At 48.7% G+C, this 24,584-nt stretch overlaps 2 protein-coding genes across 8 annotated transcripts in view; one reads left to right on the top strand and one right to left on the bottom strand.

Moving 5' to 3' along the window:
• Positions 1 to 11,553: 11,553 nt before the first annotated feature.
• LOC142827225 (uncharacterized) lies at positions 11,554 to 18,977 on the bottom strand. Its single transcript, XM_075921500.2, has 2 exons — positions 12,332 to 18,977; positions 11,554 to 12,134 (listed from the first exon to the last, which is right to left on the bottom strand). The coding sequence occupies exons 1-2, from the start codon at positions 12,861 to 12,863 to the stop codon at positions 11,674 to 11,676; spliced, it is 993 nt and encodes a 330-aa protein (XP_075777615.2). The 5' UTR covers positions 12,864 to 18,977; the 3' UTR covers positions 11,554 to 11,673.
• Positions 18,978 to 19,184: 207 nt separating this feature from the next.
• TENT4A (terminal nucleotidyltransferase 4A) overlaps positions 19,185 to 24,584 on the top strand; it is a 95,008-nt gene continuing 89,608 nt past the window's right edge. For 3 of the 7 annotated variants that reach the window (XM_006127300.5, XM_006127297.5, XM_006127296.5), the window contains exon 1: positions 19,186 to 20,097. In XM_006127300.5, coding sequence (XP_006127362.3) covers positions 19,364 to 20,097 — 734 coding nt within the window. In that variant the 5' untranslated portion in view covers positions 19,186 to 19,363. Of the gene's footprint in view, positions 20,098 to 24,584 lie in introns of all 7 variants that reach the window. The other 4 variants (XM_006127301.5, XM_006127302.5, XM_006127299.5 and 1 more) reach the window with 4 other exon arrangements.

The raw sequence follows: 24,584 nt of genomic DNA, 5'->3' as shown, positions 1-24,584 counted from the left end.
TCCTTACAACACATCAACTTTCTCCCTGAGGGCGGCAGGAGTAGAACCAGACAGGTTAGACTGGGCCTTCACCACGGTCTCCTCTGTGACACGACTCCTCCTTCTCCAGGTGTAGCGAGAAACTGCCGACCAGATCTCCTCAGACTTCTAGGCTTTATAGAATCCAAGGCGGGAAACTCCAATGGTCTTGAGTGCAAAGCAGGGCATGGTGCTGTGTGCAAACACATGGTGCTGGGTGCAGATGACTGGTGCAGTGTGCATGGACATGTGCCGTGTACAGAGGGTGTTTTTGGTGGCAAAAGTCCTCACAGTCTGTTGGGTTCCATTTTAAAGTCCCATCATGCACCACAATTCCATTTTGGATTGTCCTTTTAGATTCAGTCTCCATTTTGTTTCAGTGCATTTCTTAACAGAAATAAATTCCTACTAACAGGAGGCTACCATTCCCCTGATCCTGGACTACCTATTGGATCTCAGGCTTCAGGGATTCTTCTCTTCCTCCATTAAGGTCCATTTGTGGCCATCTCTGCCTTCCATCCCGGAGATAGGGGCAAGACTCTGTTTGCAAATCCCATGGTAAACAGATTCCTCAAGGGGATGGATAGACTTTACCCACACATACAACAGCCCGTCCCTCAGTGGGTCCTTAACGTGGTCCTCTCTAAGCTTATGGGGGCCCCGTTTGAACCTTTGGCAACGTGTTCTCTCCTGCATCTGTCCTACAAGGTATCCCTCTGTAGTCAGACAGACCGCCCCCCCCCCATCTCATCCATCTTATTTGCCTCTCTGAGGTTCCTGAAGCATACAGGACAGAGAAGGAGCAATAATATCAGCATAGTCTATGCTGGCTCATCTGATCCTGAGGAGCTGAAAACAGATATGTGGAGAGAGAGTGATTAAGTCAATAAGCTGGCCTCGAGGCTGCAAGAACTGCCCCGGCTGGCACCCATGTTGATTCGAACACACACACAGTCCCTGGAGAGGAATTTCCCACTGAGAAAAGAATCCCCAGTAATTCCAATTTAGTTATCTCTCTTACAAGTGTAAATTAAGTTCACAACTCCCTTGTAAGAACTAGTCTCACAAAAGGCAGACCAGCACCATTTGGCATCACAGATAAGAAAGAGAAATACGTGACCCAAAATGGATATAAAAGATGGGTCCAGCACACACTCACTTTGAGTGTCATTCTACCTTCTACCTGCTGGTCGGGTTAGGTGTTTGACCTCCCGAGGTTCTATGGGGACTCCCACCTTGTATTTTCGTCTTTCCTAGGAATTGAGGGACCGGCCCTGGCCTGACATGCTGGAGTCGAGAGGCACAGAAGGGCGTAAAAATTGTACCTGGATGTGGTCCTCTGTCTTAAGTGTACACATAGAAATAGTAAGCTGTTACTTGGTACCATTATTTCTATTTTTCTATCTTTATCTTCTTTGTAACCATTTTTAAGATCTATATTTTGCTAGTAGTTAAGAAATAGAGCAATAGCCATTGTAACCATATGATTTATAAGCTTCCTCAATAAACCTGTAACTGTTTAAGCTTTAACCTGACTCCTTCAGTTGCTGTAACAGAACCAGGCACAATTTAAAAGAACTTCAGCCGGTCTTAAGGGACAGATATAGGGAGAGCTTGGGCGTTTGGATTTGTGTCACACCCAGGTGGCAGAATCCACTGGGGCACTTCTCAGCCTTCCCCAAGGCTGCCCGCTGCGAAGGAATTATGAATTCTAGCAGCTGAAATCTGAAGTGTAATAAGCTCTTCCTGTACAATTATTGGGGGTGCCCGTCAACCTCTTCCAGGTTGCCCACTGCAAGGGACCCCGGTCTCAGCAGTTGAAGTCTCGGGTGTATAGCACATACACACTGCCCTGACCGTCGGCTGACACCCTCCTGGTAGCAATCATGTCCGCCAGGCGGGTGTCCGAACTCACAGCGTTCACCTCGGATCCCCCCATACGATTTTCTTCAAAGATAAAATCAGACTCTGTCCCCACTCCACCTTTTTGCCAAAGGTGGTGTTGTCTTTCCATGTTTCTCAAGACATATTCCTATCAGTGTTTTACCACAGGCCTCACACGTCAGGGAAAGAGCAGGCTTTGCACACCTTGGACATCAGAAGGGCTTTAGCCTTTTTTTAGATAGGACAAAACCCTTCTGTAAATAGCCACAACTTTTCGTGGCCATTGCGGAACATGCAAGAGGTCAGCCGGTCTCCAAAAAGAGGATCTCTTCTTGGATCACTGCTTGCATTAGGAAGTGCTACGTTCTGGCAGGAATTCCAGCCCCCCATCTCACAGCGCACTCTACAAGGGCCATGGCCTCCTCCACAGCCGTTGCGGTGCAGGTCCTGATCCTGGACATCTGCAGGGCTGCCACTTGGTCTTCAGTCCACACCTTCGCCAACCATTATGGGCTGTCACATCAGGCCAGAGAGGATGCCGTCCTGGGGAGAGAGGTCCTCCATTCCACGGTAGTTTGAAACTCCAAGCCTCCTCCTCAGGTCCTGCTTAGGAGTCACCTGATTGGAATGCACATGAGCAATCACTCGAAGAAGAAAGAATGGTTAGTTACCTCGTAACTGTTGTTCTTCGAGTTGTGTTGCTCATGTCCATTCCAAATCTCACCCGCCTCCCCTTCTTCGGAGTACAGCCGGTCCCCGAGTTATGAACACATTACGGTTGTAACTCGGAACCCATTGAGCTACATTGTGACCGTGCTGTTTGTAAGTGTAGATCACATTCGTAACTCAGAGCCCGCATTTACGACTGCTTTGGTCATAAATGCGGATGGTCATAAGTCGAGGTGGCTGTAAGTTGGGAACTGGCTGTATTCCGGTAAGAAGGAACTGAGTGGGCAGAGGGCCAGCAGGGATATATATCAGTAGGTATACCGGCACCACTCCAGGGGGCTCCCTGCTGGCCCAACAGGTACTGCTGAGGGGAAAATCTTTGACAACGCGTGCATGCTGTGTGTGCACACCTGATTGCAATGGATATGAGCAACACATCTCGAAGAACAACAGTTACTAGGTAAGTAACAGTTCTTTTCTTTCCCCTGACAGTTGCAGGAAGATGGGAAATGGAAGAAAGAAGGTGGCAAGTGAATCAGCCACCTGCCCCTCCTGAGTGTTTTCCTTAATCTCTTTTCTGAGGCTTTGTACTCCTCACTTTATCAAGACTCAACTCCTGCCATCCAATGGCCTAATTGGATGGCAGAACTAACAGGTTCCTTGTTAACCCTTTCATTGCCTTTGGAGATATGCATGCTATCACAGATGTTAATAACACATTTGAATTCAGACAATAATTCGAATTCAGTTGCATTCATTTAGGCTCAGCTGTGAAAATAAAACTACAGTATCTTTGGGTCGAGAAATTATATATTACTGTATTTGAGTGGAAGGAGTACACATTCAAACACACAAGGAGTTTTTTTCTTCTATTGTCTCAATAAATGTAATATTGTATTTATGCAAATAACTAATTGGTTCTCTATTAGAAATAATTAAAAAACAGAAGCAAAAAATATTAAAGTTAGACTTTTAAGAAGTTTTCTTATTAGAGATGACTCTGTTTTCTTGGGCTTTTAGAAAAAAGACAAACTGAGAAATTATATTAAAAGATTAACATAATTGTATTTGGAGTTATGCCACAATAATCGATTGTTTATTATCAATTCCCCTATCATACGTATGAATGAAAATATTTAACTTCTAATTTTTTTCCTTGTGGAGATATTTTACTGACTCCTAATGGGAGCCTCTAAGCATCATCTTGGCACTGACAAGGGAACTGGCATAGTGACAGGCCATGTTGTGAATGTGCTTGGATCTGTCCCCAGGAACTGTCTGAGATTCTGCTGTCTCTCTCCAATTTGTATCCTTAAAATATATATTCTTAAGAAAGTGTTGTACAAAGCCCCCTCAAAGGAATCATTATTGTGGCACTGCTGAACTGTAAAGTTACATCACAACTACTGTTTTAAAGATTGATTTTTGTATGTCCTCTAAAAGCAACATGCTTGTGCCTCAGGAGGTAAATTTGGTGACACAAATCTGAAGTCATTTGAGCTCAAATCTGTGGAAATATGCCATGAAAAAAGGTATTTTTCCAAAAAGAAAAACATTTTTTTTTTTTGCAGATCTGAAGATCAAAGTAAAGATGTGATGTGGCTAAAAATAGCCTCAGCTGGTCAAGTTTTATGTAAGGTAGTGCATGGCACCTGCTAAATATGTAGGGAACCCAAATGGAGAATGGTATTCATGAAATGGTATCTTTTATGGTATGCATGTGCCAATATAGAAAAAAGATAGAAAGTTTCCCTGGATATTTTATATGCTTTACAGTTCGACTTTCGTAAGTGCTCTAAAATTTAAATGGTGACTCAGATTTCTTTGAATTTTGGTGTGCTTCATGGGGCCTAGAAGAGCGCTATTAAACAGCTCCTTAGGCCAAGTCCCGTGAGCCTGAGCATGCTGGCATGAGCCAGTCATGGGTTTTTAATTGCAGTGTAGATCTCCCGTGACTGGCTGGAGTTTACTACAATGTGTGACTCATGGGTGGCAATTTTAGATTGGAAGGAATGTAATCAAAGTCTCTGGGGGAAAATTGGACATGTGAATGCTTAATGGAAGGGGATGGGTATTAGGGAGCAAAGGAGATGGGAAATAAAGGAAGAAGAATTTGGATAATCAGCAAAGGAAGGGAGGTTATGGAAGGAAGATAAATGGAATATGTGATAGGGGAGAGGGGAGAGAAGTTGGGAGTTCGCTGTGGAGGCTTGGCATCCCAAAGGTCTCCCAGTACTCAAGAGCAGTCCCTTACCGATATCCCTATTCCTTGAGGTGGGCCATCCAGAAGAGGTGGAGGATGTAGGACTTCCTAGAGTGGCCCAACTAGCTCTTACCACTGTCCAGCTCTGGCTTCCAGACTGGCCAGGGGCAGTGTGTGAGGGAGGAAGAAGAGGAGTAGGGGTGGGGCCACAGAGAGTGGGAGCTAAGACCCACATTATCCTCTCCACAGGGAAGAGGACAGCACAGCCTTTAGCAACTGCATTTCACAGCAGGGCAGCTGATTGTCTTATTAGTTCCCTCATTGGGGACGGCAATGTGGCCCCCTGCTTTTCAAACTACAGTTATGGCCCCTCAGTCCATCCATTTCTGCAGGGCCAGCTTTAGGAAGCACGGGGCCCAATTCGAACAATTTTGGTTGGGGGGAAAAAAACCTCCTGCACGCACGCACTCATGCATGCACGCACACTCCCTCCCTCCCGCAGCACAGGAAAACTGTGCACTAAACTCATACCTCCTGTAGCGCAGGCAGCCGACGCACTCCTCCTTCCCTGCAGCAGGGACAGCAGATTTGTATAATTTTTGGTGGTGCCCCGTTAGCCACACCTCTTGACTCCTGTTAACCACACCCTGATCCTCATTAGCCACACTCCCTGGCCCCCGTTAACCAGGCCTCTGGAGGTAACACGCTCGGGGCAAGATGGACACATGACCAGAAGTAAAAGGTGTCATGTCACCCTTCTCGAAGGATTTTTCCCACCATCGTCCTACCAACAGGGATTAGTTTGGCCCCCACCAACCCCCCCTCATGCAACTATCCAGCAATTGCATTAACCCAACGTGTGTGACATTAACTCGGGGGCAGAGAGACTGGGGGAAGTGTCCCCTCTAAGGCTATTTCTACACTTGTGTCTTCTTACGCAAGTATAGGCGTACTTGCACAAGAACCCAAAGAGCAGCCACACTGCCCGCCTGCTATTGTGCAAGGAAATTTACAGTATGGCGTAGTAAGAGAGGGTGTCTTGTGCAAGAGCTACGCTCTTTTCTAACAGGTGTAAGCTCTCTTGCACAAGAGGGCAGTGTGGATGCTTGGCAGGGATTTCTTGTGCAAGAAACCCCTATGGCTAAAATGGCCATTGGAGCTTTCTTGCTCAAGAGAGCATCCGCACTGCCATGGATGCTCTTGCGCAAAAGCACAGCTCACACATGGCAGCGTGGATGTGTTCTTGCGCAAGACTTCTTGCACAAGAACCCTTGGCAAGATGTTCTTTCGCAAGAAGCTGCCAGTGTAGTCATAGCCTAAGAGTTTCCTCCCATGAGCAGAATGAATTTTGTGTTGTGCACCTGTACTGAGTGGCTTGTTTGGATGTGCAATTGTGGCATCCACGTTATTAATAAATATTTTATAAACCTTTACCCTTTCTCTCTGCTGCCATGTCTCCTCCCCTTGCTCCATCAGATCCCCTGGTGCCTGCTGCCCCCCCAACTCCTCACCTTTCTCTGCTGTCCTGACTCCTGCCCTTCTCACTGCCCTCAGCCCTCCTGCAACCTGCCCCCCTCCACCAGCCCTTCTCTGCCCCCCTGTGCCCATTCTTCCAGTAGCCCCACTCTGATCATGTGAGCTACCCCTCCTCATCCCCTCTTCTAACACCTCCCTCTACACACCTGCCCTGCCTCTCTCCTCTGGTGCTGGTCCCTCCCCTGCAGGTGTCTGACCTTCTGCTTCACCCCAGAATCTCCTGGCACCTGCACCTTCCCTTAGCCCTGCACCTTCCTGGTGCCTTCCCCTTCCCTCACTGCCCCCTTTTTCCACTGATGCCCACTCCCTCACCACTCTCTGCCCCCGTTCCCCTCCTGCCCCTGTGTCCTCACACATGACTTGCTCCATCCCCACCTCTCATGCCCACCTCTTCTTTTAAGTCTTCTCCCAGCACTTCCCCCTCCTCCCTCTAACTCCCAATGCCCTTACCTTCTCCTCTCCCAGCATCACCCTGTCCTCCCTCCCACTGACACCTCCCCTCCTGCCCTTTTCCTCATTGTCTGCACTTGGCCCCCTGTCATTTGTCTGTCCCCCTCCCCACAGGCCCCCCTTCCTTTCCCTCCCTCCCTCCCCCTCCGCACAAGCCCCCCTACCTCTCTCCCCTCCCCCTCCGCACAAGCCCCCTACCTCTCTCCCCTCCCCCTCCACACAAGCCCCTTCCTCTCCCCTCCCCACAAACCCCTTCCTCTCTCCCACTTCCCTCCGCCCAAGCCCCTTCCTCTTCCTCTCCCTCCGCACAGGCCTCTTCCTCTCCCACCCCCGCCCCCTAGTTTTCCCCTTCCCCTACCTTCTGCTTTCCACTTTGCGGGGCTGGAGTCTGCGCTTGGGCCCCGGACTCTGAACCTGAAGCCAAGCCATGCCCAGCAATGCGGCGCCGAGACTTTTAAAGTCCCGGGTTGTGACATCACATCATGCCCTGGCTTATGAGAAAGCTGCGCATGGCAGCAGGAGCTGGCAAGGGGGAGATGCACTGAGAGCCGTGCACAGCATTGATGGGACCGGGCCACGGGGGACGCTCTGGGGCTGGGGTGGGAGAACGTGCGGGGGGGCCGGCAGGTGGGGGCCGGGGACCGCTCCAGGCAGAGCCGGGGGAGAGAACCAGCTCCAAATATTGCTGGAGCAAGGCCCCTGGCTCTGAATATTAAGTCGCGCCCATGACACCCGGAACACTTCTGGGTCCAGGGCGCGGGGCCCCTTTAGGCGTGGGGTCCAATTCAGAGGAATTGGTTGAATCGGCCTAAGGCTGGCCCTGCATTTCTTACACCCCATCTGCAGCTAAGCCTGGACGTGGAAGTTGCTGATTCAATAAGCTGCAGGGAGTGAGGCTGGGAGAGAAATAAGGATAACTGGGAAAGAGGATAGTAAAAGAAAAGGAGAAACATTAACTCGAGGTAGAGCTGGTATTAGGGTCTTTGCTTGCACAGCACTTTCCCCCTATAAGACCCTATTTTCAGTTGCTTATAATTTTGCCAAACTGGTGCTGTTTTGCGCTGAAATTCTCCATGCTGTGTGTCTGCCACAAATTGAATTTATTTACTTGTTTATAGCTTGATTCAGGTTAAATGTTTCCGCCATTTCCAAGGAGAAGAAATGGGGAAAATATATTGTTTTGCCAAGGTTAAAAAATTCATATAATTATTTTTTGGAGAAGCTCTGCCACTTTCCGTTCTTTGGAGTAGGGACTTAAAATTTGGCAGTAAGTTTGCACTGTTTTAGGGATCTGCCTTAGCTGCTCATGTGAACAACAGCCTAATTTGTTTAAGCTGTAAATCCCAAAGGAAAAAAATACTACAGTTTGCACATTCTCTGTAAAGATTTGTTAGCATTTGGCTGTTAAATCCCCTGAAGATTTTATTCACACATAACATGATCCAGCCCTTCATCATGCCCATCTCCTGATTGAGCTGAGAATGTGACACCTGCTCAGAGCAACTGAGGAAGCACCATCCAAGAGGTGCAGGGGCTGAGGAGATCTTTCCTTGCAATAGGTTCAGCTGGCAATCATGGCTGCTGCGGCCCAGGTGCATGAAGTTCGAGTAAGGGGACCGTATCTTCTATGCTCCTAGGCTGTGTCTATACTGGCAAGTTTGTCCGCAAAAGGAGCTACTTTTGCGGAAAAGCTTGCCAGCTGTCTACACTGGCTGCTTGAATTTCTGCAAGAACACTGATGATCTCATGTAAGAAATCCTGCAGAAATACTACGCTGCTCCCATATGAGCAAAAGTTGTTTTGCGCAAAAGTGTAGATAGCTCAGATTTGTTTTGCGCAAAAGCGCATCTAGATTGGCACAGATGCTTTTCCGCAAAAAGTGCTTTTGCGGAAAAGCGTCTGTGCCAATCTGGACACTCTTTTCCGCAAATGCTTTTAACAGAAAATTTTTCAAAAGCATTTGCGGAAAATCATGCCAGTCTAGACGTAGCCCTAGTGTTCTCCCTGCTGGTACACAGACAGCTAAGAGAAGTAGGAATTGGAACTAGCTATAATGGAACATAGTGAGGTAAGGAAATAGATTGGGTAGAGTTAGAGATTTGTAGGAGCCAGAGTGTGGGGAAGCAGGGAAGAAGAAGGAAAATCAGAGGCCGTTGGAATAGGAACCAGCAGGGGGTGTGGGTAGGAGGAGAGAGTACAGAAACAGATCAGTAGAATACACTCCCCCGGAGAACCCAGAATTCAACCCAGAAATACTCAGTCTCTACATTCCTTTTCTGTTAGCAAATAGCTGTGAAAGTTATTTGTAAAATGCCTGTCTTGCTTTAGTGACTGGTCCACCAGGTGAATAATAGGTACCTACTGTAGTTCTGAGAGATGGTAGACCTAAACCTGTCCATAGCTAAAGTTCCTCTCCCAGTGGAGCTGGTGGACAACAAATGGGGGCGGGGGAGGGAGAGAGGGAGGGGCCTAAGGACACGAGTGAAGATCACAGGGCAAAAATCAGGTAAACAGAGAAACTGAGCAGAGGCTTTAAAATCACTAGTGCTCTTCAAAGGCATCAAGAGAATTAGTGGACACTGAAAGGATGAATTCTACTCGCAGAATGATTGGGCAAAAAAATGGAAATAGACCCTACAGTTGCAACTGCTCTCTTCCTACCCATCCAACATCCTCTTCCTCCTGGAGTAAGGATAGCTCTCTTGGCCTGAGCCAGGAGGAGGATGACAAGGAGTTCCCATAACTTAATGAGCCCATGGCTGGAGTGGGTCAGGATAAGGATCTGCAAAGGGAAGTGCAGCCAGAATCAGTCAGGGTATGTCTACACTACAGCGCTAATTCGAACTAACTTAGTTCGAATTAGTTAATTCAAACTAAGCTAATTTGAATTAGCGCATCTAGACTTCAAAACTAGTTCGAATTAGCATTTTGCTAATTCGAACTAGCGCGTCCACACTGATTGGACGCTGGGGATCACTTAAGGGTGGCTGAAACCGGTTCTGGCAGGGCATCAGGTCAGTAGTTGCTTTGTGTGGCTGCTGCCTGAGGCTATCTGAGGCTTGTGCTTAAAGAGACCCCCCCTGGACAGCCAGTTCTCAGCTTTTCCGCTTGCTTGCCTACCTCGTCAAGGGACAGCAAAGTGTTTTTCTCTGCTCCCATCTGTGTCGGTGCTTCCCTTCGGGGACACCGCCGCAGGTGGCAACATGGAGCCAGAGCTCGCCCTGCAGTTTCTGGTGCAGTTTGTGGACTTGCTGCTGCAAGCCTGCCAGCAATGGCTGGAGGCTGCCTGGCACCACCTGGTGCACGTCAGCCCCCTGCCTCTCCGCCTGGCCTCCCTGGGGGCCGTGGAGGAGCCGTGGCAGCGCCCGGACGCCGGCGTGCCCCGCCGCATCTGGCGTCTGGACACCAGCACCGACTGGTGGGACCGCATCGTCCTGGAGCGCTGGGGAGACAGGCAGTGGACCCAGAACTTCAGGATGAAGAGGGACATCTTCCTGGAACTCTGCGAGTGGCTCGCCCCTGCTCTGCACAGAAGGGACACTCGCATGAGGCCCGCCATCCCCCTCCAGAAGTGTGAGGCCATCGCCCTCTGGAAACTCTCCATGCCGGAATGCTACCGATCCATCGGGAACCAGTTCGGCGTGGGGAGATCCACCGTCGGAGCGGTGCTCATGCAGGTACAGCATTCGCCGGCCACTGGGCCGGGGGGAAGGAGGGCTGCAAGGAGGGGATGGGCCGACCCAGGGAAAACGGGGGGAGGAGGTGAAAGTGCCCCACACCAGGGGGGTCGGTCTGTCCCGGCCGTACTACACGCCGCCCGGGGGGGGGGTTGCTTCCGGGAGTGGGGCGCAGGGCACTGCCAGGGCACGAACACTCCCAGCCACCCTGGCGCCCCAGTGATTCTCACTTTGCTGTGTCTCTCTGCAGGTGGTCAAGGCCATCAACCGGGTGCTGCTATGCAGGGTGGTCCACCTCGCCGACCCAGACACGGTCATCCGGGGGTTCGGTGCCCTCGGCTTCCCCAACTGCGGGGGGGCCATCGACGGGACGCACATCCCCATCCATGCCCCGGAACACCAGGCCTCCCAGTACGTGAACCGCAAGGGGTACTTCTCCGTGCTCCTGCAGGCCGTGTGTGACCACCGGGGCCAGTTCACGGACATTAATGTGGGCTGGTCCGGCAAGGCACATGATGCACAGGTGTACTGGAACTCCTCCGTGTGCCAGAGGCTGCAGGCCGGGACCTTCTTCCCCAACCACTAAATCAGGGTCGGGGACGTGGACATGACCGTGTGCCTGGTGGGGGATGTGGCCTACCCCCTACAGCCCTGGCTCATGAAGCCCTACACGGGGCACCTCAACCCATCCCGCCAGGCCTTCAATGCCAGGCTGACCAGGGCCCGCATCATCATTGAGGGGGCCTTCGGGCGACTGAAAGCCCGATTTAGATGCCTCCTCACCTGTCTCGACCTTGCAGAGCACAATATCCCTCCCATGGTGGCAGCATGTTGTGTGCTGCACAATTTGTGCAATAGGAAGGGGGAGGCTTTCCTGCCAGCCTGAATGGCTGAGGCCGAGCGCATGGCTGGACACTACGCTCAGCCCCGCACCGCTGCCATTTGGGAAGCCCAGTGGGGGGCCGTCTGGATCCGGGAAGCCCTGCGGGAGAGCTTCCATGTGGAGGAGGAGGACTGAAATCTCCCTGCATGCCCCACTGGGGCCTTCTTCCACCCTCCCCCCATTCCCCTCCCTCACCCCCTTTCCTAATGTCACACCTTTTTTGCCAACAAAATTCTCTTTTTATTTTACATAACTGGGGTGGGGGGAGGGAGGAATGAGGGTGGAAGAGGGGAGGGGGAAACCTGGGAGGAGGGAGCTGGAAGGGGAGGAAAGGGAGGAAGGGTAGGGAAAGCTCAGGCTTGGGGGTCCGGATGGCTCTCCCGTCTCGCAGCACTGCGGGTGCGGGGGCGTCGGGGGGGAACGGGTGTGGAGGGTGGGGCAGGAGGGACAGGGGGTGCGGAGGAAGTGGGAGGGGCAGGAGGAGCAGGGGCAGCAGGAGCAAGAGGAGCAGGGGTGGGAGGAGGAGCGAGAGCTGGGGCAGCTGTAGGAGCCGGAGCAGGAAGAGGCAGGAACCTGTCCACCAGGGTCTGGAGGTGGCCTCTGAGGGCACGGCCCTGCTCCTCCAGCGCCTCCAAGCTCTGCTGGCGCTGCCGAAGGTCCTCCCGGACCCAGTGGTCCTGGGTGCGGAGCTGGTGATCCAGGAACCGCAGGTACCGCCGTTGGTAGTCCTCCTCGTTCCTGGTAGGCCTGCTGGCCCGGGTGCGGGTGGCTGTTGCAGGCGGAGTGGTGCGCCCTGCAGTCCCAGGTGCTGCGGCTGTGGTGAAACAAGAGCAGCGGTCAATTCTCCCTGGGGACAAGGTGGGTGAAACCCAGCCCCCCTCTGCAAGGCCAGGGCCCCTGCATGACACCCACCTGCTGCTCCATGGTGGGCAAGGCCCAGGCGCACGGTCCCTGGGCTCCCTCTCCCCCCACAACCCTCCGTACACATAAGGGGAGCATGATGGTACACACATGTGGAGGCCTCCCCGGCCTCGGACGACACAGGCGTGCTCTGTGGGGTGCCTCGTGGGTCCTGGGCAGGCTCCTGGCTCTCGGCGTCCTCCTGCTCCTCCTCCTCCGTGTCCGGGACGGGGCCCTCTGCTCCAGGGTCGATCACCACCCGGGGGCCAGGGATGGCGTGAGCCCCCAGGATGCAGTCCAGGGCCTGAAATTGGGGGCATGCCTCTGGGTCGGCCCCTGGCTGGCAGGCCCGGGAGTAGGCCTGCCACAGGTTCTTAATTTTGTAGCGGACCTGCTCCCGGGTCTGCTGGTGGCCTCTGGCGGCCAGGCTGTCAGCCATGCGGCCGTAGACAGCCGCGTTCCTGTGGCTAGTGCGGAGATTGTGGACATTGGAGGCTTCCCGCCAAACCTCGATGAGGTCCACGATCTCCGCACTTGACCAAGCGGGCGCCCGCCTCTTGTGGCCCCGGGCAGGCTCCTGTGAGCTGCCAGTCTGGTCCCGGGAAGAGGGGGATGGCTGGGTGGCAGAGGGTGGCTGGCTCATCTTGTGCCAGGTGTAGGGTCTGCTGGCTGGGTGCTGGCAGGCTTGCAACTGGTACAAACACTGTAGCCCACCCGTGCCCCTTTAAGGGCTCCGAGGCTGGGAGGGGGCAGAAGAGTTTCCCTGGTGTTGGCCAGAGTGGCCACCAGGGGAACCTGGGAAGGGCTAGCCTCCCACTAGTTCGAATTAAGTGGCTACACAGCCCTTAATTCAAACTAGTTAATTCAAACAAGGCATTAGTCCTCGTGGAATGAGGTTTACCTAGTTCGAATTAAGCGCTCCGCTAGTTCGAATTAAGTTCAAATTAGCGGTTCGGTAGTGTAGCGCCTATCAAAGTTAATTTGAACTAACGGCTGTTAGTTTGAATTAACTTTGTAGTGTAGACATACCCTAAGAGATTCTGGAGGGCTATGTCGACACAGCAGCATTATTTCAGAATAACGAACGTTATTCGAAAATAACAGAGCGTGTCTACACTGCGAGCTATTATTTCAAAATAATGGAGAGCTGGAGGATTTCTTACTCCGACTCAAGAGTAAGACACGAGGAGTAATTCTTCTACTCTACTCTGTGCCAATTAGGCCTCAGCTGGAGTATTGCGTCCAGTTCTGGGCACCATATTTCAGGAAAGACGTGGAGAAATTGGAGAGGATCCAGAGAAGAGAAACAAAAACATTTTACCTTTATTTATTTGGCATTCAAAATGAACAGTGTAAAAACAAAAATAACTATTTTATTCTATTTTTTCTACCTTTCCTTATTCTTAACAAACTTATACTGTGTAGAGTAAACTGCCTAGTAGCTGACACTTTAAAGTTTTAACCATTTTGAGTTGTACACAGTGTTTCTGGTCAGTGCTACAGTTGCATTTCAAGTTGTAACTCTCTTCCTTCCAAAAGAACTGATTTTTGGGAAGCTATACAAATCTTTATTCCATGATACAGAATGAAGTTTGATTTTGAGTTGTTACTAGGGATGTTAAATATCGGATAATTGAATACTCGAATAACCTCATGAATTCTTCTCAGTTAGTCAACTATTCTATAGTCCCTGGGGGCGGGGCCAGTAGCCAGTGTGTTCCAGCCCTACTCCCAAGGAGCCCCCGCCACTGTATCAGAGGCAACAGTGCAGGGTGCCAAGCAGAAGCTGGTCCGTGAGAGGATCCAGTTTAAAAATCAGCTCCCTTTGCGGACCAGCTGCCTGTCATCTTGTGCTGCTGCCTCTAATAAAGAGGCAGCAGTGGGGTGGCAGCAACCCCTGTCCAGGTGAGATCTGAGCTCCTGGGCCTGGTGCAAGCCAGAATTGTGCCAGGCTGTCTGTCCACCTGGCTCCTAATACACTTTAAATGCAGAGCCGTAGTGGGGGTAGATCCCAGACCCAGCACGAGTTAGGATGGAGCCAGGCTGTTGGCCACCCTGCTAAAAAGTTAACTGGCAGGGGGAAGTGGGAAAATGCATGTTGTCTATATAGCATTAACCTATAAGTTTTTGCTTATTGGTTAATTGGTTAACTGACTATATTATTACATCCTTAGTTGCTACCATTTTGCACTGTGCTATTGATTTGTTTGAACACTAGCAGACTTACCTGGCATTGCTTGGGTCCTTCAAGGCAGGGGGCTGTTGAGAGTAAAGGATACCATTCCTACCCATCCTGGCTAATAGCCTTTGATGGACCTAATATCCATGAATGTATCTAGCTCCTTTTTGAACCCTGTTAAAGTCCTAACCTTCACCACATACTCTGGCACGGAGTTCCACAGGTTGACTGTGTGCTAAGTGAAGAAAAACTTCCTTTTGTTTGTTTTAAACCTGCTGCCTATTAATTTCATTTGGTGACCCCTAGTTCTTATATTGTGGGAATAAGTAAATAACTTTTCCTTATTCACTTTTTCCACTTTTATGATTTTATAGACCTCTATCATATCTCCCCTTAGTTTCCTCTTTTCCAAGATGAAAAGTCCAAGTCTTTTTAATCTCTCTTCATATGGGACCCGTTCTAAACCCCTAATAATTTTTGTTGCCCTTTTCTGAACCTTTTCCAATGCCAGTATATCTTTTTTGAGATGAGGTGACCACATCTCTATGCAGTATTCAAGATATGGGCATACCATAGATTTATATAGAGGCAATAAGATATTTTCTGTCTTATTCTCTAGTCCTTTTTTAATGATTCCTAACATTCTATTTGTTCTTTTTGACTGCCACTGCGCACTGAGTGGATGTTTTCAGAGAACTATCCACAATGACTCCAAGATCTTTCTCTTGAGTAGCTGTAGCCAAATTAGTCTCCATCATTTTGTATGTATAGATGAGATTATTTTTTCCAATGTGCATTACTTTACATTTATCAACATTAAATTTCATTTGCTATTTTGTTGCCCAATCACCTAGTCTGGTGAGATCTTTTTGAGGCTCTTCACAATCTGCTTTGGTTTTAACTGTCTTGAACAGTTTGTCATGAGTGCTGTAAGACACAAGAAGTAATTATTTTACTCTACTCTGTGCTGATTAGGCCTCGACTGGAGTATTGTGTCCAGTTCTGGGCACCATATTTCAGGAAAGATGTGGAGAAACTGGAGAGGATACAGAGAAGAGAAACAAAAATGATTGAAGTTCTAGAGAACATGACCTATGAGAAAAGACTGAAAGAATTGGGCTTGTTTAATTTGGAACAGAGAAGACTGAGGGGGGACACAATAGCTGGTTTCAAGTACCTAAAAACCTGACAAGTAGGAGTGAGAAAAATTGTTCTCCTTGGCCTCTGATGATAGGACAAGAAGCAATGGGCTTAAACTGCAGCAAGGGAAGTTTAGGTTGGACACTAGGAAAAAAACTTTCTAACTTTCAGGGTGGTTAAACACTGGAATAAATTGTGGGATCTCTATCTCTGGAGATATTTAAGAGTAGGTTAGATAAACACCTATCAGAGATAAGGTAGCTGGTGCTTGGTCCTACTGGGAGGTCAGGGGACTGGACCTGATGTAGAAGCTGTAGAAACCATTTTCATATTTAGCTAGAAGCCATCTTGTATATCAGAAACCATTTCAGCTTTTCTCTCAAGCACGTAGACCAGAGTGAACTTTCTGTCACCCCGTGAGAAGAGGCCTACAGGATGGGCTATTGGTATGTGTTAATTGGGCTGGTTGGGACAGGAGATGTACTCCCTCGTTCGTACCTGTCCGCCATCTTGTTGATAAGGCTTTGTTTTTCCAAATTTAATTGAGGATTTCTGTAATTGGATGCCCTGACATCAGACTGTTTGGCTAAGGGTATAAAGATACTAGGATTGATTGTATTAGCAGCTTTACTGCGCCCGGCTTTGCTGGGACCACATTTGGCTCATGCTGTTTGTTAGCTGCCTAAACAGAGAGGAGCGTTTTTTTTGCTTCAGCACTGATGACCTCTTGAAGTCCCTTCCAGTTCTAGTATTTTTAATTCTACTATTCTATAACAAAAGAAGCTCACTCAATGAAATTTATAGGCAGCAGATTTAAAACAAAATAAATTATTTCTTCATGATCAATCTGTGGAACTCTTTACCAGGGATAGTGGAAAGGTCTAAACTATAACATTGTTCCACTAAAAACATCAGGGCTGTGTCTACACTGCACCCCTTTTCCAGAAAAGGGATGCAGATTAGACCAGTCGGAATTGCAAATCCGTGGGGGATTTAAATATCTCCCGTGGCATTTGCATTTACATGGCTGCCACTTTTTTCCGGCTTGGGGATAAGCCGGAGAAAAGCGCCAGTCTAGACACGATTCGGATTTCCTATTCCTACTTGAAAGACTGCAGCAGGCAAATTCCCTTTCAATTCAAATCCCAAGACTTTCTTCCCATTGGTTCTCCTGGGGGGAGTTCAAATCAGGCGCTGGGGGAAAATGATGAATTGAACCAGGTAGGAATATCCTTGCCTAGAAAAAGAATACCTAGGCCTAGAAATGGACTGGATCTTGAAGCTATGGATATGTTATAGAGAATGTTTAATTAGATGTGATCAGGATATTTTCTTTGTTTTGTAGTTTGGTTGAATCCCTCTGTGCTAAGTCCATGTGCACCCCCACCATACAATGTAACTAAATCTGAACCCCAGGGAAGTAGTTCTCTGTGCTTTAATCTGTTTTTTCTCAGTTGCTGTATAACACCTGGCAACTAAGTATGCTTTACCAAGTATATATTTTTGTTTTGTTAATAACATTACTTTTTTAAAGACTATGATCTCATTCTTGTGTCCTGAAAGGTGATAGGTCTGTGTATGCACACCTAAAACCAGGAGGTCAGCGATCAGAGATTACAGGATTTTTTTTTCAGGTTCTCTCCTGATAAAAGAGCTTGGGTACCCCTCTGAATGAAGTTCCCAAGTGAATCTTCCTCTGTTTGTAAGGTTTTTTTTTTCCAATTGGGTGGTGACAGCATACTATCCAAGGTTAAGGAATCTGTGACCTTGAAGAGTTTAAGTAGATGCCTATAGAGGCAAGGTATTTTTAAAGTATTTTGTGGGCTCCCACCTTCTGCACCTGAAGTGCCAGAGTGGGGACAGCTTTGACAGATTGTGAACCTGGGCCAAGCATGGCAGATTTAATTAAGACATTGTCTAAAGACAGAGGGTACGTCTAGACTTCAGAGCTTTTCCAGTATAGTAGAGATATCCTGGAAAAGCTCTGTCGCATCCAAGGAACACATCCCCTTTTCTGAAAAAAAGTCAGAAAAGCGGACCCGTTTTCCCAGCATCCCTGTAAACCTCGTTTTACAGGAAGAAGGGACATTCTGAAAGAGGGGTTTTCCCCCCAACATTTGGCTTGTCTGTTAAAGAGTTGTTAAAACGTGAAAATTAAAAAAAAAGTTTAAGGACATCCATCAGCTAGCAACTCAGGAGACTGCTCCAATTGCAAATGTGAAACATTTATTTAACATTTACAATTTAATTTAATAAAATATAAGCACTATTGTGTTTGTTAGTTCTTCCCACTCCTAATGTACTGTATCTGCACCTTGATACATGTACTGTAGTATTATGTACTTTTTCCTAAATTAATAAAAATCAAGTTCTTCAAATATACACAGGGAAGTCTCTTAGATGATGCAAACTACTGTACTGAGTTGTAAATAAACATGTTTTAATACTCAGATGTGCTATATTGGTTGAAGAAATATGTGAAGATGTATCAATAGGTTATAATTTAAATCAATGTTTTTTGGTTAATTAAATCAACCTGATTTAAATCAATTCACCTTGCCCCTGGTACTAAATTGGGAAGGAGGTGCTACAACCTGTCAAATGGCACTCCTGCCCACAATATGGTCTCACTAGCCTCTTTAAGTCAATAAAAGTTCCACATTAGTAAGGAGAATGACATTACACCAGCAAATTGTTTTAAATACAAATTTGGGGTGATACCATAATTACCACTTGATTGAAAGGAAGGGCTCACTTATGCTTACTACTACTGTGCACTGCAGGAGAAAGGCATGAGGAAACTGCACCTGGCTAATGCACCAGTGTCTTCTGGGGCCTCTGGCCCTGCCTCTTTCCTACCTCAACTAGCAAAAGCTGGTGTACAATTACTATGTTGACTCCATGAGACGTGTATAGCATTTGACATCTGCGAGGACAAACTGGCCTGTTGTGACTCAGAGGCACACAAGTGAGACGCAGTAGATTTTGTGCTCTTCGGCCCTGTAGAGATGCGGGGATGGGGCGCCAGGGTAGGTTCCCTAATGCTGGGGGGGGGGGGGAGCCAGGCAACCCCTGCCCCGTAGGCTCCCACCCCTGCTTTAGCGCCAAGTGCCACTCCGTTATCTCCAGATCTCCAAGCAGGGCTCACCTGGGAGCGCTCGCCACGTGCCAGCCGTTGCCGCGAGGCGCAGGCGGGGCAGCCCTTGGGCGCACGGGGCGCGCAGAGTAACAAGGCCGAGAGGGGCGGCTCGCGCTCGGGCTGCAGGCAGGGCGCTGCGTAGGGAGGCCGCGTAAAGGCTCGTGCGGGTCGCGCTGGGCTCGGTCCCGCGGCGGGACTGGCTGGGCTCAGGGAGTGGGCGGAGCCGGCGCAGCAGCTGGGACGGGCGGCTCCCTCCCTCCCTCCCTCCAGCGGCAGGCGGCAGCGCGCAGGCGTGGTGGGGCGCAGGCCCCCGCCCCCCTTCTCGGATTTTCCGAACGGTTCCAAAATTCCACGCGCCGGGAGGATCCGAAGGAACGTTCCGAGCCCCGCCCCGCGCGACCAGGCGGCCCTGCCCCCGAGCTCCCAGTGCGCATGTGCGGTTGCCAGGGCGGCCATATCCCGTGAAGGTTTAAAATCGGCGGAGCATGCGCACTGCTGGCTCCGGCTCTGGCGAGGGGACGCCACATTCGGGCAGCGGCAGCGGCTCTTCAGGCCGGACCCGGCTGCTCCGCGCGGCCCCCTCCACCCGCGGGCTCCCTCCGCGCCGCGGCCGATGTGGCTGCCCGCCGCGCGCGTGTAGCGCCGCTCGGGACGGGGCGCGGGGCCGGCCGGGGGCGCGGGGTGGATGGATCCCCGCGTGGCCTGGATCCAGCCGGAGCAGATGGGCCCCGCCAATGCGCTGTGGATGCAGATCTGGGAGACCTCGCAGGGCGCGGGCGGGCGCGGCTTCCCGCACTACTTCTGCCTCAACTCGCCGGCGCTGGACCCCGCCGCCTGCAGCCGGCTTGGGCCGCCCAGTTCCCCGCCGCCCTCGCCTTCGACCCCGGACCTGCTGACCGGGCTGCTCCCCGCCGGCGGCTCCGCGCGGGGCGGCAGCGAGGGAGGGAGGCGGCTGCAGAAATCCCCCTCCGTGTCCTCCTGCTCCTCCGTGGAGTCCGGCACCGAGAGCCCCGGCTTCTCCTCCTCGGGCTCCTGCAGCAGCGGCTCCTCCTGCGGCCGGGCCGGGGCTCGCGGCAGCGGGGCCGCCCCCGGGGAGTTTTTTAACTTCCACGAGAGCAAAGTGAACAGCGGGAGCGCGCCGCGCCCCCCGCACCAGCCCCCGCAGCCCGCCGCCAGCAGCCCGCACCAGCCTGCGCCCGCCTCCCCGCAGCAGCAGCAGCAGCATCAGTACCACCCGGGCCGCAGGAAACGGGAGAATAAAGCGAGTACCTATGGGATGAATTACCTGCTCTCTGGCAGCTCGGGGGCCGCGCTTAACAACTGCCCCGGCCAGCAGGCGCCTTGGCATCCGCCACAGCGAGCGCTGCAGAGCCCCGGCACACCCTGGAAAACCAGGCAATACAGCTTGGGGGTACAGGGGTGAGTAGCCATTTCCGGCCGAGAGTGAGCAGCCCGCTGGGAGGGGACGTGCCTGGAGTGGTAGAGAGACGGGGCTCTGCCTGTGGTAGCCATAATAAACTGCAGGAAGTGGCCTCTTCCTTTGCTGTAGCCAGGTCAGTAGGGAGGAGGGAGGAGTGGTGGCTCCTGCTAGGAGCTCGGGTGGCAGCGAGGCACAAACTAGCGGGCTCCGAGCCGGGTGTAAAAATAGTTAAAGGGCAGCAGGATTAAATGAGCCTCTTATAAAAAGCATTTACATAAATCACTACTTTGGGCCCCGTATTGCAGGCATAGCATTCGGGTAGCTCCTTGCTGGGCAGGTCAGCAGCCCCTGAGAAGAGACCGAATGAAATCTGTCTGGCCTACTTTGGCCATAGACATGAGTATTATCGAGTGGGGACAGTCTGCATCTTGGAAGCTAGCCAGAGGATCTGTCACTCTAGAAGCTGGGCTCTGTTTTTTTCAATGCATGGAGAGGCTGAGATTTAAATGTCATGTCAAACCCAATTTCAGATTAAAGGGGTATTTTAAGGAAGTAACCAAAGTGTCTTGAATGGCTGAAATGCCATTCTAGGTTACGAAAAACAATTGCAGATTATATAAAATTGATTAATTACGTTGCTTGACTAATTGAAGTGATGAACCTTTGAACTGAGTGGTGCTCTTTTTTCCAAAATACGAACGAAAACACTTTAACTAGAGAAGTCTCTACTACACAATAATGCATATTTTTCTTGATAGGTTATTATTGATATGAATAGGATTATTATTATTATTTTATTATTATTTTTAAAGCTAGCAAGCCCTTGAGACCTTTTGGTCTCATGCATTACAAGCTGTAGAACTTCATGTGGTTACCCTAGTGCAGAGCCCAGTTACTTGTTGAATTATAGCATAAATCTTTCAGTTCATTTATTCCACTTTCCTCCCCTCCAATCAGAAAAAAGCATGTACTTCTGCAGAAAGCACTGGACACACTTTTTCCAGCTTTGGAAAAGGAGAATGAATAGATTCTCAAACTTCTTATTGGAGCATGTGAAATCCATGGTAACTGAACGTTGCTAGAAGTAACAGATACAGTGCATTTTTACGGAGAATTTAGAAAATAGGTAAATATCTCTTACCATGGTTAGTATACAATAAAAGGCAAGGAAGGGGTAATTCCTACAGATAGAAAAGATTACACAGTAAAGTTAGGATGAGCAAATTAGTCTAGCAACAAGAATAACATTTCTTGAATTCAAAAGCTTCAGAAGGGTAGCTGAGTTAGTTTGTAACTTGAAAAACTTAAAACAACAAATAGTCTTGCAGCACCTTAAAAATTAACAAAACATGTAGATGGTGGTATGAACTTTTGTGGGCATAACCCACTTTTTCAGACGAATGGAGTTATAGGGTCAGTGCATGGTGAAACACATTTCTTGTGTTATGACTCAAACAAATTTTGTATCTTGGCAGGAGGTTGGACTGCATCATGACCTGTGGTCCCTTCTAAGGCCAAGTCTACACTGGCACTTTACAATGCTGTAACTTTCTGGCTCAAGTGTGAACACAGGCCCCTCCTCCCCCCATCGCCCCTCCCCAGCACAGAAAATTACAGCTGGACCAGCCTACAGTGGCTTCCAGCTGTTAGCTACTTCTCTCTCAGAGGGGATTTACATAGAGTTCTGGGAGAGCTTTCTGCTAGAGCTGCTGTGGCCATGCTTTTAGTTAAAAGTGCTGCCACAGCTGTGCTTTAAACTGTTAGATATAGACAAAACCTAACCCTATGATTCTATGACTCAGATTAGCAGGTTCTAGTGCTATAGTGTTTGTCAAAAATTGTAGAAGGACAACATCAAGAGTACTTTGTCACTTTTTAAAAACATTTTGCTTTGTAACTTTGAGAGAGAGCAATACAAGTTAATTAAATTGAAATAGTTTAAATTTCTGGGCCAGATTCAGGTTTCTAGTGAATAGTGTTTGTCAGGGTTACTAAAACATGTTCTTCCTCTGCACCATGCCATGCTGACGTGAAAAATAAAAATCCATTGCATGCATGGAAGACCCATAAGGGTGTGTTAAAAATATTCAATTTGCTTCTGAGAGAACTTTTTTAATTCAGTTTCTTCATATTTCAAATGTTGTTCACTTCTATTTCAGTATTTCTTTTTAGTCAGTCTCACCATTTAACTGTTTTCTGTCGAAGTGCCTTATTTTCTTTCTCTTTCTTCTGGGTAGTTTACTTAAATTCCTTGTTGTGTGAAGGCTTTTTGTTTTGAAGGACTATGTTAAGTTGACATTGGTTGTTGGAAAGATTAATGAGAGAGATTGAGAGATATTATCTCTTTAGATTTACTGTGAATACTATGCTTGTAAGTAGGCATTCCAGAGATTTGAATAGTCCTATTAATGTATATGGGATAAGTCTATAAAACATGTTAATGTCTATAACATTTTTTAATTAGGAATTGTTCTTTGACAGGTTGTCAGTGCTCACTGTAAATAGTAAAACCACTATTTATCTCAAAGCAGGAGTGAAAGGGATATAAGTGAGTAGTGGAGTACTCCACTACTCACTTCCCCTCCCTCTTGATGCCTCTGTATCTGGGGGGGCAGAACAGGAGCTGGTGCTAGGAGAGCTAGCTTTTAGTTCCCACCCCACAGCACTGTCTCTGCAGTGCTGCTCCCCCAGCCTTCCCACTTCTATCAGAGGTAGGAGCAGGGGTGAGGAGGAGCTGCCACGAAGCAGCCTCTACCTGTAGTGGGCTGAGGCTACTGCCGCGAAGCAGTTCCTGTCCATGGCCGGCTTGGCACACCTGGCTCCTACTACATTTAAACTGCAGAGTCACAGTGGGAGTAACTCTTCGACTGGCACAAGCCATTCCAGAGCACCTTTCCAGATCAACTACATGATTAGGCGATGCAAATATTATCCACTACACAACTAGTCAAATTACCCACCTCTTAACATCCTTAGGACAAGACTGGTGCTAAAGTCTAGTGTATCCGGGATTCAATATTTACCAGTACAATAAAAATGCTTCCTGAGTAAATCCCTGAATCGCTTGACTAGTGCTACTATACCATTGGCGACAGCTACTGTAATACAAATACTGACATTGTGTAGTCAAAACCATTAAATTGAAGTGTGTGCTAAAGATGTGTAGATAGAATTTTCCTTTCAAACTCTTTAAAGCATTGTAGTGATAGGCTGGACCTATTTTGAAAACAATAGCATTTTACTGTCTAAATATTGAACCACCAGTCTAGCTTAATTCATGTTTCCATTCATAAATAGAGAATGGAATCGCCGCAAGTGATGCAGCCAGACTTGCTGAGAAACAACATACAGCCCTATTAAACTTTTAAAGTTTTTACATTTCAGTATATTTCATAAGTATTTAAACATGCTCTGAAACTTTGAATTTGTGTTGTAGTTGGAATAGTTTCTAGTAAATTAAAAATAGTACGTAGCAGCAGTTCTGGCAGCTTCAGAATCATTCTTTTAAAATTAACATTTGGTATGTGATTAAGAGGAGTAGGCATAATGTTCTGACAAGTCTGTAAGGGTGCGTCTAAACTACTCCCCTCTGCCGACAGAGGGATGTAGAATTAGGCACATCGCTATTGCAAATGAAGCGGGGATTTAAATATCCTGCGCTTCATTTGAGTAGAAATGGCCATCGCTTTTTGCTGATGTGGCACTGTGCCAGCAAAAAGCAGCAGTCTAAATGGGGATGGGTTGACAAGGAAAGCCTTTTCCGACCGATTCTGTAAACCTCGTTGCACGAAGCATAAGGGATCAGTCAGTAAAGGCTTTCCTTGTCAACTGATCCCTGTCTAGACTGCTGCTTTTTGCCGGCAAAGTGCTGCGTTGGCAAAAAGCGATGGCCATTTCTATTCAAATGAAGCACGGGATATTTAAATCTCCGCTTCATTTGCAAAAGCGATATGCCTAATCTACATCCCTCTGTCCACTGAAGTGTAGTTTAAACAGACCCTAGAAGATCTAGTAAGTGCTCAAGGAAAAGCCGAAAGTCTTTCTTTGTTCTCTGCTGCTTCTTATTGGAATTGGGACTCATTGTATAGGGTCCTCTTAATACAGATGGCATCACGTTGTTGTTTTAAATTGTTTATAATGGTAGTCTTCACTCATTTAAGGATTGCTAATTAACCAGTAAGATCAGAATGTAAGCGTAAGTATTCTAACTCGGGATGTTAAAATGTGTGTGTTTACACAAACATATAACTGCTGAAAGTTTCAGTGGTCACACTTACAGTCACGTTGCTGTGTGTGATGCCCAGTGACCCCTGGCTCTCGAGGGGATAGAGGGACTCTTCCTGAGCCAGTGCTCACAGGGAGCTAGCTTAGAAGCCCAGGCTCATTGGTTAACTGTGTACACTATTACATCCCTAATTGCAACAAACGTATTTGTAACATTGTAAGAACTTCTGTTGATGACATTGAAGTTCTGATGAAGTGTTCA

This window comes from Pelodiscus sinensis, chromosome 2, assembly GCF_052426305.1.
Source record: "Pelodiscus sinensis isolate ZL-2025 chromosome 2, ASM5242630v1, whole genome shotgun sequence".
Classification (NCBI taxonomy): Eukaryota; Metazoa; Chordata; order Testudines; family Trionychidae; genus Pelodiscus; species Pelodiscus sinensis.
This window is presented reverse-complemented; position numbering and strand designations above follow the sequence as displayed.

What these genes read in the sequence shown, in the direction of transcription:
- LOC142827225 (XM_075921500.2), bottom strand. Translation starts at nt 12,863, where the DNA reads ATGAGCCAGCCACCCTCTGCCACCCAGCCATCCCCCTCTTCCCGGGAC. An exon ending in GGCCGGGGAGGCCTCCACAT is followed by an intron (nt 12,135 to 12,331) that starts GTGTGTACCATC and finishes GTTTCACCACAG; the next exon opens with CCGCAGCACCTGGGACTGCA.